We start from the raw sequence: 14875 nt of genomic DNA on the forward strand, positions 1-14875 counted from the left end.
GCAGAGTTTGGCGTCACAACTTCTACCGAGCATGCGCACCGTTCACTCCCGGCGCGCTGAGAAGCCCGGCCGGGAGTCTAACCCAGACCGGAAGTGGCCCAGCGCGGCCATTTCGCTTAGGTTGTTAACTACTCCTGACCCCTGCGTCGCCGGTGTGGGAGGCTGAGGTGTTTTGGGACATTAGCAGTGGAGATCCTGTGGGGTCTGTGAGGGGAACTCGGCTTGGGGTGAGTGTGAGGGGCACGAGGGTCTGCGGAGTGAGTGACGGGGTCCTCAGTGAAGGGGTGCTGTGGGATGAGTGGCGTTTTCTAATCCGAATCGGGTGATTGGCTCGGTCATTTTCAGGCTTTGCGTATTTCCTGTATGTGTGTAAGTGTTCTGGGAATTTAAACTCGTGTGTGTGTGTGTGTGTGTGTGTGTGTAAGATTTTTTTAAATTTATTTTATTTGAGAGCGAGAGTACGAGCAGGGGGGAAGAGGGAGAAGCAGGCTTCCCGCTGAACAGGGAGACCATCTCGGGGCTCGATCCCAGGACCCTGAGACCTTGACCCGAGTCGAAGTCAGACGCTCAACCAACTGAGACACCCAGGCGTCCCCCAAGTGTGTTTTAGTATCAAATTTTGTATTGTTGGTCCTTGGAACTTGCTCACTTGAGGACGGCGAACATGCTTCTGGAGCGGGCCTTAGTAGGTGGAATTGGGGACGTTCGGGGAGTGACTCTGGCGGCAGCGATTGGGAGCAGGAGCTTCAGGGATTGGAGGACTTTGAGGGTCCCCTTGTAACATCGGAGAGCAGTGTTTGGGGACCTCCAGAAATCAGTGGGGTGCTAAGGGTAGCATGTGGGAGCCGATGGACTGCAGGGCTGGGTGGTCAGTTATAGGGGTTTCTGAGGCCCCTCCTTAGCTCCCTGTGGACATGGTCAGTAATTGGCAGTTGAACAGATGGATGATGATTTCCTATTGGGGTGCACTAATTGGAACCCCAGGGTGGGAATTATTCGGGGTCCTGTGGAAATCACACTCCCTGGGAAACCTTTTGGCAGCGAGCGTAGCCTGGGCTGTGTCAGTTACTGGGGGGTATTTCGTGACCTTCTGGCAGTCCTGTGGTCCACTCCTGGGGGATATCTGGAGGTCAGGGCTGTCAGTGACTGCATTTGGGTGTGGAGTTGGGGGGCAATTCCTTATGTACAGTCAAGGCGTGGTAAGTGATCTAGGGTCCTGGTGCATGTCTGCAGGTTTTCCAGGTGAAGGTGGGGGTTGAGGACAGGAAATTTAAGTTTTGGCTTTGTTATGGGGCACCTGGCTGCTCAGTCGGTTGAGCGTGTGACTCGATCTGCGGATTGTAAGTTCGAGCCCCACCCTGGGTGTAGAGATTACTTAAAAATAAAATATTTAGGCAGACAATGAATCATGGAACACTACATCAAAAACTAATGATGTAATGTATGGTGACTAACATAACGTAATAAAATAAAATTAATTAAAAAATGGTAAATAAAATATTTTAATAAGAAAAAAATAGGAAAGTCTGGGCTGTCTAGGATGGGCACTGAAATGTCCAGAAGCTCGCACGGACATACCAGCATGACCACCTCAGAGCCTCAGCTCTCTGCAGGCAACAGGAAATGGAAATGGTGTTTATGGAAGCTGACCATGGAGGGGACCACATGAGATAGAGGCAGCTGTGTGCAGTGTGGAACGAGGCAGAGGAAGGACTGATTATCTTTTCTTCCCTCTGCAGACTGACCGTAAGGCAAAGCATGTAACGGCTTCAGTTTCCTCATCCTCGTGCCTCAAAATGGGCATCATAATGATCGTGATGTTTAGTGGACAGGGTTATGTGAAAATTAAACAGCGTATTTACCACATGCCAGGCAGGTGCTGAACGCTTAATAAGATTCATCACATGTCCCGATGCCTGCGATAAAAATGTGCATCCTCATTTTGGAAATGACAGTTAAAGTAGTATCTTCATATTCTCAAGGCTAAAAGGTGGCAGAGTTACAATTAAACCTTCATGTAGTCCAAACTCTTTGTGTTTTGTGTAAGATTTGTTTATTTTAGAGAAAACGAGTGCAGGGAGGGCCAGAGGGAGAGAGAGAATCCCAAAGCGGACTCCCCACTGAATGCAGAGATTGACGGGGGCTCGATCCCAGGACCCCGAGATCATGACCTGAGCTGAAATCAAGAGTTGACCGCTTAACTGACTCTGGGCCACCCAGGCACCCCAGAACTCTTCGTCTTTTATTTTACCCTGGTTAATAACTGCCTGAGTTCTTCTGAAGTTTTATTCCATAGTGTCTAGCCCATGGCCTTCCCCTAAGGACCCTCAAAAATATTTGTGTGGAGCACATGTTAGAGGAGTGACCATGTGAGCATTGCCTCTCCAGGACTTCCTGGTGGCTTTGCAGAGCCCATGGGTCAGACCACATCATTGAGGCTGCGGGTCTCTCTCCACAGCCTAGCCAGACGTTCCCCAGCAGCTCTGATCAAAGCCTCCAGATGCCCACCCAGCTTCGAGGTCCTGGGAGAAGCGGAGTTGTCAGCAAGAGAAACCGAGAAGTGAAGCCCAGGGGAGACATGCCCGCTGACGAGAATTTGCCCCAAAGGTGCCAGGTCCTGCGTCCACAGGAGCAGGGTGGACCATGTGAGGTAAGCAGGAGGAGCCCCAGGGACGGTTCTCCAGAATTTGAGGGCAGACATGAGAAGCAGCAGATTCTGGACCCCCGTTGCTGAGACCGTGTGCATCCTCCTGCTGAGAGCGGCCCACGGGGGCTGATGTCCCCTCATTCACAGGCCTTCTGTATAATGGAGGAAACTGTGCAGGCTGATGGAGGAGGGTATGTTGTAGAGGGCTGGTCCTGGGGCAAAGGACGGAGAGAAGGTAGCCCCTGATCTGGGTGGGAAGCCCCAGCCACTGGCAGGGAAATGCTAATTCCTTCCTGCTCAGCTCAGAAGATCCTTCATCCACCATTGGGTCTGTGCATATTCTCAGCTGGTCCCTATCTGACTTCTTACCTGCTTGGTGGGGGTGGCTCGTTTCCCCTCTGTCCTCATGGTTTATAGAATCATAGACTACTAGAGCAAAAACTGTGTTTTAAGGACATGTGTGGTTTTTCCTGTTTCAAAAGATGAATACAAATGCCAGGGAATAGTGTTTCCAAATTGCCCACGGATATAATATTTGATATTGGGAAAGAGAAAGGAAGATTCTTGGGTATACTCAAGATTTCCTGAAATTCCAAGTTAGTCTGTGTATTTATTTATTTATTAAAGATTTTATTTATTTGTTTGAGAGCAAGCGAGAGAGAGAGAGGAAGAGAGAGTGTGAGCACGAGCAGGGGAAGGGGCAGAGGGAGAGGGAGAGGGAGAAGCAGACTCTCCACTGGGGGCAGAGCCTGACTCAGGGCTCCATCCCAGGACCCCGAGATCGTGACCTGAGCTGAAGTCAGATGCTTAAGTGACTGAGCCACCGAGGTGCCCCTTAGTCTGTGTATTTAAAGACACTGTGTTTTAAAACAACGAGTGCATTGTTGACCTGTGATAGGTTTATAATCAAAGTTACAGAGAGATGTTCTGTTTTTAAAAAACATAATAAATGCATGGTTTATTACCATTGTGAACCAATACATTATGAGATTATATGTTTCAGTAATGTATTAAGTCATCTCTGCCGACAGAAACATTTGATAATAGAAAACATTGAAAGCACCATTAAAACTATTACAGTAAATAACCAAGTAAAAATCATTTAAAAATTAAAAGATACTGCCCCAAATATTTAAAAGTCATTCTTAAAATGAAAATGTAAAACACCCAAATTTGAAACAAAATTGTCGAGATCTTTATTGTGTGACTGTGTTAGCTCACTAGGGCTGTTGTAACAAAGGACCACAGATTGGGTGGTTTAAACAGAAATTTATTTTCTCGTAATTCCAGAGGCTAGAAATCCAAGATCAAGGTGTCAACAGGGTTGTTCCTTCTGTGGTATCTCCTTGGCTTGTAGATGGACGTCTTCTGACTGTGTCCTCACACAATCTTCCTTCTGTGGGGGTCTGTCTCTTAATCTCCTTTTCTTATAAGGACCCCTGGTCATATTGGACTAGGGCCCACCTTACTGACCTCATTTTAACTTAGTTACCTCTTTAAAGAGCGTGTCTCCAAATACAGGCACATTTTGAGGTACTGGGGGATAGGACTTTGACATAAGAATTTTGGGGGGGTGGGAGGAGCTTGGAGGGGAAACACAATTAAGCACATAAAGGGTGACAAAAAAATTACATTGTAGGAGGGGCGCCTGGGTGGCTCAGTCGTTAAGCGTCTGCCTTCGGCTCAGGTCATGATCCTGGGTCCTGGGATCGAGCCCCGCATCGGGCTCCCTGCTCACTGGAAAGCCTGCTTCTCCCTCTCCCACTCCCCCTGCTTGTGTTCCCTCTCTCTCGCTATGCCTCTCTCTGTCAAAATAAATAAATAAAATCTTTTTAAAAAAATTAAATTGTAGGAAAATGCCTTTCATTTTGCATTGATGTAGGTGAATTGTTAAGAGTGTGATTGAAAGCATGTTCAAGTGGGTGTTATGATACAGGTTACTTCATATTAGCTCATTCCCTTTTATATGATGAAAATAATTTTGTCTGCTTGCCCTCGTTTTCATTTTGCCATTTCAGTAGATAACTCCTTTTGCTAATTCAGATTTTCAGTCAGCTTATAAATAAAAACGGCTGTCTTTGCAAGCAGCGCCCTGTGGCAGATGATATAAATGGTGTGACACAGTATGAGCTTGTTTTTTTTTTTTTTTTTAAGATTTATTTATTTATTTGAGAGAGTGAGAATGAGAGAGAGAGAGAGTACATGAGAGGGGGGAGGGTTGGGGGAGAAGCAGACCCCCCGCTGAGCAGGGAGCCCGATGCCGGACTCGATCCCGGGACTCCAGGATCATGACCTGAGCCGAAGGCAGTCGCTTAACCAACTGAGCCACCCAGGCGCCCCTCACAGTATGAGCTTGTTATAGCAAGAAGGTGTAATCTAGTTCCCTGGTCTCCCATAAGACCACGTGTTCCAGCTTAAATAAATAAATAAAATAACAGCTGTCAAGATTGTCTAGAGGCAATGAATTTTTACCCTATTAACTAAATATGTGGGTATTTACCTCCCAGTCTTTTTTTTTTTTTAAGATTTTATTTATTTATTTGACAGAGACACAGCGAGAGCAGGAACACAAGCAGGGGGAGTGGGAGAGGGAGAAGCAGGTCTCCTGCCGAGCAGGGAGCCCGATGTGGGACTCGATCCCAGGACCCCGGGATCATGACCTGAGCCGAAGGCAGACGCTTAACGACTGAGCCACCCAGGCGCCCTACCTCCCAGTCTTTTAATGACACTCTTACACAGCTACGTGATACTGGGATTTATGAGAAACCTGTATATTTGGTCATCGTCCAGCACAGCTCCCCAAATCCTTGGAATTTCCTGAGCTATAAGCAGTGGGAGCATCTTTTGTCACAATATTTAGTCTTGTCTTCAGTTCTTGGCAGGGAAAAAAAAGCTTCAGAGCCATAAAGGTGAAGTGTGTGTCTTGTTGTTTATAACAAACCCCTTTCCACCACAACTGGGTTTGTGTAAATAAGGTGAAGTTTGGAAATCCCCCAAGGGTGGTGGTTGCCAAGGGAACCAACCCTGTGATTAGAGGGTGGGGACTTTCAGTCCCACCTCTGCACCCCCAGAGAGGGGGGAGGGGCTGGAAGTGGAATCAGTTACCAAAGGCCAGTGATTTACTCAATCATGACTATGTAATAAAGCCTCCGTAAACATCCAGTGAGTTTGGGGAGCTTCCCGGTTGGTGAGCACGTGGAGGTACCCTAAGAGTGGTTCACCTGGAGGGGGCATGGAAGCTCCCACATACCTTGCCCTGTGCACCTCTTCATCTGGCTCTTGATTCGTATCTTTTACTATCTTTTATCATAAACCGGTGATCCTAGTGAGTAAACGGGTTTCCTTAAATCTTTGAGCTGCTCTGGCATACTAATTGAGTCCAAGAAGGGGGTCGTGGGAACCCCTAGTGTAAGCCAGCCAGTCAGAGGTACAGGTGACAGCCTGGGCTTGTGACGGGCTCGTCCAGGGGTGGGGCAGTCATGTAGGACTGAGCCCTCCCCTGTGGGATCTGACGCCACCTCCAGGTAGATGGTGTTAGAATTGAGTTGAATTGTAGGCCACCCCACTGTAGGAGACCTGCTTGGCAAGGGGACGGGGGCATCCCTCCTTCCACACGTATGTTGGAATTTGGTCTAGAACTGGAAAGAGCTACCTCAGTTTGGAGTTTCGATTGAGCGCTCTTTCATATCCTCACGCCCACCCTTCCAGGAGGGGGCTCAGCTTTTGGTCAGATCAGTAAAGGAAAATCGCTTCTCCTGCGTGTCTCCTTTACACACACAGAACACTGCGCTTCTGACTCTTCTGGTCACCAAACGTGTGGGGATTTTTTTTTCCCCACACTAAGCACTTCCCTGTGACACCAGCTGGGTGTCCTACAATTTGTCAGCAGAAATTCCTGGAATTCGAAGATTTGATCCCAGGCGAAGGAAAGCTTCATTGCCATACAGTTTGCAAACTGGGGAGATAACAGCCTTCGGCTACAAAAGGGGGAAGGTTTAGGGTTAAATAGACAAAACCCGCAAGTTCTGTACCCTTATCTGGGGTGGTCAGGCTCAGGTCCCAAACTTCAGCCTCAGGAGCAGCATGACAAGCAGGATGCAGCTCGTGGTTTGGCAGTGGCTTCAGGACGTGGTAGCCGATGAGGAGCATGATAACATGTCGCAGGGGTTCTTCTATGAATTTTGTGAAGGCTTGTCACGTCAGGCTGTGCTGACTGGTTTTGTTTCTCAGTCATCCAGCCTGGTTAAAATTATAGCCTCTCTCCCTTGACATGAGGGAACCCATCATGTCCATTACCTGTTGCTGTCTGAAGTTCAGTCCTCTCATCACTTGGTTGGTTCCCCTGGCAACCAGCCCCCCATTTCCAAAACTTACCTCACTGGCATAAGAAAAGACTACCCTTTATCACTCTCCTCACTTAGGAAATTTCAAGGGTTTTAGGAGCTCTATGCCAGAAAACTAGAACGAAGACCAGCCCAGTAGATGGCAGGATATTGCTAGAAACTTTTTTTAACGTCCCCCCCAAAATACAATATGAAATGGGTGACTTAGTGGAAAGCCATATAGATCGTGGTGAAAAATGATTAAAAACAAGTCTACCAGTAGCATCTCTATTCACCGGTAATGAGTAATTGACATCAGGGTGTGTTGTTACAGGGATTGGTGTCATTTGAGGACGTGACCATGGACTTCAGCAGGGAGGAGTGGCAGCAACTGGACTCTGCCCAGAGATGCCTGTACTGGGACGTGATGCTGGAGATCTACAGCCACCTCCTCTCCGTGGGTGAGCACACCTGACCTGGGAATCTTGGATGGACCTCGTTGAGATTTCCTTCCTTGTTGTGGAACGCAGTAGGGCATCTGAAGTATGTAATCTGTTTGCCTTTGATTTGTCCTGGATTGTTCATTCCTTTAGGACACCTTTGACTATCACTTTGTTCCTAGTGAAAGATGTGGACTTTTCTGATGAGCCAATACAAAGGTTCGCTGAATGACCTGTAAAGCCCCAGACCACATCCAAATCAGAGATCCTTTCTCATTAACAGGGTATCATATTCCCAACCCAGAGATCATTTCCAGGATGGAAAAAGGAAAGAAGTCATGGATAAGAGGGGCTCAGCTCCCACATCAGAGGCATCGAGGTGAGTGACTACTACCTGGCCGACGTGCATATCTTTGGCGGGGGTGGGGGGGGCGTTATTCAACTTGCCACACTGTCCCCACGATGGTGGGCTGTATGTTGCCTCCCGCTCCCAGTTTCTGACTAATGCTGCAATACATTATCTTGTAAATGCCCCTTAGGGGAAGGTGTAAGAATTTCTCAAAGGTGAACACTCAGGAATGGGATTCCCCGACCCCTGGATAGAAGTGTAGTTAACGTGATTAAGGAAACCATTCTGCTCTTGAGATGAGCTGCATAACCTATGCTTTCATGGGAGAATGCACAAGGATTCCCATTTATGCGTCTTGCTTGCCAGCATGGCGTTTATCAGATTGCTCATGGCCCATGTGATAGGCGATAGGGCTGTTTCTTGTTTTAATTTCATTTTTAGATGTTAGAGCATCTCCTCATATCTGTCATCTGATTGGGTTTTCCATCTGTACATGGCTTTTGTCATCTTGTGTCCATGGAGTTTTTTCTTAAGGTCTTTTTTCCTTTTGATTTGTCCCCTGAATTCATTGGTTTTTCTTTTCTGTGCTGGATCTTCTTTCTTCTTTTCCCCAGATTGTGGCACCTGCAGTTCAGGGCCCCCATGCTTCCCTCTGATCATCCCTTTGTATAGGAATTACCTTCAAGGGCCCTTCTATTCGGAACACCCAGGCCTCAGTTTTTTCTGGTGATCCTTGGATCAACCCCCTCCAGTCCCTGTGCCTAAACCATTCTCTTACCTTATTCGACCACATGGTGGACACTTCCCATGGGATGACTCACTTCCTCTATTTTTGGGAGATCAGAAATTGGAATCCTCAAATCAAACATGCTTCTCGCCTTACACATTTTGCCAGAGTCTCCTGCGTGTCTTGGCTCTTCCACCTCAGTCTTCTTATTTAGGAATCCAACCATTTTTGGGGCGCCTGGGTGGCCCAGGTGGTTAAGCATCTGCCTTCGGCTCAGGTCATGATCCTGGGGTCCTGGGATCGAGCCCCACATTCTTCTCTGTCTCCCTCTTCCTGTTGCTTCCCCTGCTTGTACACTCTGTCAAAAATAAATAAAAATCTTTTAAAAAAAAAAGAAAGAAAGAAAAGGAATCCAACCATTTTTTTGAATGTGCAATTTAGTTGACCCTTTTTCTTAATTCCACTGATCTCCCATAAGTTAGCTCCCGTTTCCTCCTGCTTGTGTTTTTGTTCCTAATGGGTTTTGTGGATTCCAGTCATTGATGAGGTCAGTCAAAATGCCATTGACAGATTTTACTGATACTTTGTTTTTTTCCTGAGATTTTGATAGAAAAATAGAGTTATTACTATGTAGGATTAACAAAGTCTTTTCAGTGACAGCATCGTGGCCACATATTTCTAAGTGTAGCTGAAGAGTTTCGTCGCTCATGCTCTATTCCGTTGGGTTCCTATTTTCTTCCATGTCTGCTACAGAGACATATGTATGATGTACGTAAAGGTAGAAAATATATACTATCTAAGAAAACTAAATATCTGGGCATGAGCCTAAGATGGTTGAGATCATAAATTTTATATTACATGTTTTTTACCACACATTTTTTTAAAGATTTTATTTTTAAGTAATCGCTACACCGAACATGGGGCTCAAACTCACAACCTTGAGATCGAGTCGTGTACTCTACCGACTAAGCCAGCCAGGCGCCCCTCTTTTTCTTTTTAGTATCTGTTCTGTACTAGTAAATTTGATGATCAGTGACTCCCATTCTTGGTGGGAAAAATGGTATATTAGGTAGTGTAAGGTTGAAAGTTAACGGAGAGACCAAGGGTCAGTGTGATAATGTCTAGAATAATTTCTTTCCTGTAAAACAGTTAAAACAAGCAGGTCACCAGGAAGCTTCATTTCTTGTATTCGTCAGGTGTATTAAGTTCTTCCCTTGCTGTTGTTGTACTCTGCTTTATGATGCTGTCGATCTGTGTGATTGTGCCTGGCATCCAAAGGCAGGATCTACTAGGCAGAAAAGGGGTGGAGGGTATTGAGAAGCTTGTGGTCTCACCACCCAGGCCAGAAGTGGTGCATAACGTCGTATGCATACTCCATCAGCAGAAACAGCCTCACTGTCCCACCTCATTGCAAGGGCACTGGGAACTGTTATGTAGCTTGGCAGCCACATACCTGGTCACAATTAACTTCTATGGAAGAGGGTGACGCAGATTTCAGGGGACAGCTTGCTTGTCTGCTCTTTCTTTTTTCTTTCTTTTTTTTTTAAAGATTTTGTTTATTTGACAGTGCACAAGGCAGACCGCCAGGCAGAGGGAGAGAGAGAGAGAGAAGCAGGCTCCCCACTGAGCAGAGAGCTGGATGTGGGGCTCGATCCCAGGACCCTGGTATTCATTACCTGAGCTTAAGGCAGACGCTCAACTGACTGAGCCATCCAGGCGCCCCTTGTCCACTTTTCCAATGTACTTTTCTTGGGTTATAAGTTTATAGGTTCAAGCAAACACATTTCAGCTTCCTGGAGAGTTGAATTTGGGCACAGGTATTCTTTCACTGCTTGGCCATGTCAGAGTTGGAGCTTTCTTACTTCTCCAGAGGATTTATAGGGCAGATGGATTTGGTATTGTTTCTAACAAGTGAGAGTAAACTGGGAAGTTGGTGATAATTTAGATCTGAAAGGTAATGAAGAGCCATCCTCTGAGCCCCTCCTTTTCAAGCCTTGGCTGTTCCCAGATGTTGCCCTGTCACACCCTTGTATTTTCTGTCATCGTAGGTGTGTGTATGGGTATCTAGACCGCATGCCTGTGTAAGTGGAGCCAGCTTAGAATTAGAAATTCTAATCTGATTTTCCCCAGAGCTCCGGAGGGTGATTTTGGTCAATTACTTAGAGATTCTTTTTTTTTTTTTTTTTTAAGATTTTTATTTATATGACAGAGAGACAGCGAGAAAGGGAACACAAGCAGGGGAGTGGGAGAGGGAGAAGCAGGCTTCCTGCTGAGCAGGGAGCCCGACGTGGGGCTCGATCCCAGGACCCTGGGATCATGACCTGAGCCGAAGGCAGACGCTTAACGACTGAGCCACCCAGGCGCCCCAATTACTTAGAGATTCTGTGCCTCCTCCTGTTCATCTGTGAAACAGGGAGAGTAAGCGCAGTTACCTTGTGCAGGGTTGTGAGGATTTAAAAGAGTTTCCGTGCACATGATGTAGAACGCTATTTGGCACATGCTCCGTGCTGCATGCAGACAGGCGACACATAATGAAGGCAGGGTGGCTTTCTCCTCTCGTCGTCACCATCACCATCATCATTCTTATCATGACTCAGCAATTTGTATTCACCCTCAGTCCGCTCCTATGATTTCTCCTCCATCCTCTGCTAACTTGAGTCTCTTTCATCTTCTTTTTCTCCTCTAGAAGTGGTGTTTGGACTTAAAACCTCCCAACAGAAAATATTTGAAAAAGCTTCATTTCACGATGATAAGGAAAGTGAAGTCACAAGAGATGGTTTGTGGTGTTCCATTTCAGAAGACCTGTGGGAACATGCCAGTCGTACAGTGAGGAGTCAGTGGAAGCAAAATGAACCTGCACAGCGTGGGGCTTTCCTCAGCAGGAAAACATTGGATACAGAGAGAGACTGTGAACGGAAGGACCCTGGAAAAATCATTCATGTGAGGCCCCACCTTGTTTCTTCACAAAAAAGACCTCATAAACATTGCTCATTTGCAAAAAGTTTGAAGCCTAACCTAGAAGTAAATCATCAAAATCAAAGCGACCGCACAGAACGCCTTGATGAGCTTGTTGGCTCTGGCCAGCTGTTCACCCGTAGCTCTTCCCATGCTGGCTGCAAGCGTATTCATCCAGGAGAGAACTTCTGTGATGGGGATCAATGTACGAAAGTCCTCAGCTATAAACAGTCCTGCACACAGCATCACATTCATAATCAGGAGAAACCCGATAAATGTGCTGAATGTGGGAGGGGCTTCCCCCAGAAGCCACCCCTCGAGCAGCAGAGATTCCATAGCGTAGAAAACCTCCAGGAATGCAGCAGATGCGCAAAGGGCTTCACCCCGCAACCAAAGCTCGGTGTATATCTGACAGATCACACAGGTAACATTCCTTACATCTGTAAGGAGTGTGGGAAGGTCTTCATTCAGAGATCAGAACTGATCACACACCAGAAAACGCACACGAGAAAGAAGTCCCATAAATGCCACGAATGTGGGAAAGCCTTTTTCCAGATGTTATCTCTCTTCAGACATCAGAGGACTCACACTAGTGGGAAACTCTACGAATGCAGCGAATGTGGGAAAGGCTTCTCCCAGAATTCAACCCTCGCCATCCATCAGAAGATTCATACAGGTGAGCGCCAGTACGCATGCGGCGAATGCGGGAAGGCCTTCACCCAGAAGTCGACGCTCAGCTTGCACCAGAGAATCCATTCGGGGGAGAAGTCCTACGTGTGCATTGAGTGCGGGCAGGCCTTTGTCCAGAAGGCGCATCTGACTGTTCATCAGAGAGGCCACACCGGAGAGAAACCTTACCCATGCCACAGCTGTGGGAAAGCCTTCATTTCCAAGTCACAGCTTGATATACATCACCGAATTCATACTGGGGAGAAGCCTTACGGATGTAGTGACTGTGGAAAAGCCTTTACCCAGAAGTCACACCTCAACATCCACCAGAAAATTCACACCGGAGAAAGACAACACGTATGCAGTGACTGTGGGAAAGCCTTCAACCAGAAGTCCATACTCAGCATGCATCAGAGAACTCACACCGGGGAGAAGCCTTACAAATGCAGCGACTGTGGGAAAGCCTTCACTTCCAAGTCACAGTTCAAAGAGCATCAGCGGATTCACACCGGAGAGAAACCCTATGTGTGCACCGAATGTGGGAAGGCCTTCAATGGCAGGTCAAATTTCCACAAACATCAGATGACGCACACCAGAGAGAAAACCTTTGCCTGTTACAAATGTGGGAACACCTTTCTCCAGAGATCAGAATTGATGGCACATCAGAGAACGCATGTTGGAGAGAAGCCTTATGAATGCTGTGACTGTGGGAAATCCTTCAGCAGGAAACCACAGCTCCAAGTCCATCAGCGGATTCACACGGGAGAGATGCCCTATGTATGTTCTCAGTGTGGGAAGGCCTTTAACAACAGATCCAATTTTAATAAACACCAAACTACTCATACTAGAGACAGGTCTTATTAAAGCAGTTATTGTGTGAAAGGCTTTACCCAGAAATCAGTTCCTCGTATGCATTGGCATACACATAAATGAACCAAACTCTAAATTTCTCGAAGAAGAAAAAATACCTCCCAAGCGCCAGATTCAGTCGTAGGTTATAGAATCCCTGATTCTGAAAAACTCCAGGAATGCACTGCATGTTGCAGAGTTACACATTATTTGATGTGAAAGAAATGACCGCCCCTCAGAAAACAACTTTTAAGAATGAGGGTAAATGTCCATATTTGTACTAGCTTCGTTTAAGGATTATAAAATTCATCTGGGAAGAAACCCCGACTGACACATTGAGAAGCGTTTTTCTCTAGATAGTACTACAAGACAGACTTTTACCAGATCGTTTATAGAAAAATTTGTGAGAAATTAGTGATAACCCTGTTGAATATGGAATATCCGTATTTTCAATGTACTAGCAAACTGAATGACCAAACAGTAGTGTGTGTATGTGTTTATATGGTCAGGTCAGCATATACATACATAGATACGTATATACACCTACATAACGCTCAGTTCTGTAGTGTTTGTTGTAGGATTCACTGCATAGCAGAGGTGTGGGAAGATTATATGGTTTTTTAAAGGATCTACTGTAATTATGTATCAAATTTATTCTTAATTGAATATATCCTGAGATTGCACAGTCAATAATTATTTCTTCATATATACAGGCATAGCTACCTCATTTTATCGTGCTTTGCAGATACTGTGTTTTTACAAATTCAGTGGTTTGTAGCAGCCCTGCCAAGTCACAGTGCTATTTTTCCGACAGTATTTGCTCCCATCATGTCTCTGTCACACGTTGGTCATTCTTGGAATATTTCCAAGTTTTTCATTCTTACTCTGTTGGTTGTGGTGATCTGTGATCAGTGATTACAAATTCAGAAGATGGTTGGCTTTTTTTAGCAATGAAGTGTTTTTTAATAAGTATACACTTTTCTCAGGCGTAACGTGGTTGCACATGTCGTAGACTACAGTGTAGTGCCGACATAACCCCACATGCACTGGGAAACCAAAAAATTCACTTGTTTTATTGCGACATTCGCTTTATCGCGTGGCCTGAAACTGAACCTGCAGTGTCTCCGAGGTATGCCTGTCTTGACATGTGAATGTACTTTTTTGGTAAATGTATAAATGTGATTTTGTAACGTATATTGGTCCTCACAGGGCACCTTTCCTCTTTCATGACCCGCTCAGCTCTATCCACCCCACCCCACCCCCCATTTCTTTCCACCTCCACCATCTCTGGTGAACAGCTCCATAAATGACCAGTGTTAACCTTTCATTATGGACTTTTTTGTATTTTTATACAGGCTCGTAATCATTTACACCAGGAGTCAGCAAACTGGCCATCAGCCAAATAGTGTCGGCCACCTGCTCTTTTAAATAAAAGTTTTATTGGACACAGCCAGGCTCCTGTGCTGATGTGTGGTCTGTGACTGCCCCTGGGCTCCAGTGGCCTGCAAGCTGCAAATATGTACCATCTGGCCCTTTACAGAAGATTACCTGATAGCCACACACACTCATCACTACGCTCATAATCCTCTACCTGTGTGGGAACTCTGTCCTCTCTTTTATAAACATCAGATCATACCACACACGTGTGTGCACCTTGTTCTTTCCATGCTGCGGTGCATCTGCTCAGTGGTGTGTGGTATTCTGTGGGGTGAACATGCTAATTAATTCAACCATCCTCACAGGTTTTACTATTTGTTCTTCTCGCCGCTTTCTTTGCTACAAGACAGCAGCAGGACTGCATACCCCTGCGGGGCACTGGCCCAGGAGCCAGGTACCCAAATTTGATCCTACATCGGACACACAAGCTTTTAACTCCTCTGTCCTGGGTTTTTATTTTTATTTTTTTTAAGATTTTAT

At 46.1% G+C, this 14875-nt stretch overlaps 1 protein-coding gene across 2 annotated transcripts; it reads left to right on the forward strand.

Annotated features, from left to right (window-relative positions):
* The first annotated feature begins 95 nt into the window (after window positions 1–95).
* On the forward strand, window positions 96–14713 carry ZNF175 (zinc finger protein 175). 2 transcript variants are annotated; one of them, XM_027618297.2, is made up of 5 exons: window positions 96–227; window positions 2459–2650; window positions 7304–7430; window positions 7693–7788; window positions 11172–14712. In XM_027618297.2, exons 2-5 carry the CDS (start codon window positions 2501–2503, stop codon window positions 12971–12973), a joined length of 2175 nt encoding a protein of 724 aa, XP_027474098.2. In that variant the 5' UTR covers window positions 96–227; window positions 2459–2500; the 3' UTR covers window positions 12974–14712. The 2 variants fall into 2 exon arrangements, with proteins under 2 accessions (XP_027474098.2, XP_027474099.2); XM_027618298.2 differs by lacking the exon at window positions 96–227 and having other exon boundaries at window positions 2631–2650; window positions 7304–7512; window positions 11172–14713.
* The last annotated feature ends 162 nt before the right edge of the window (window positions 14714–14875 follow it).

Source organism: Zalophus californianus, chromosome 17, assembly GCF_009762305.2.
Source record: "Zalophus californianus isolate mZalCal1 chromosome 17, mZalCal1.pri.v2, whole genome shotgun sequence".
In the NCBI taxonomy this organism is placed as follows: domain Eukaryota; kingdom Metazoa; phylum Chordata; class Mammalia; order Carnivora; family Otariidae; genus Zalophus; species Zalophus californianus.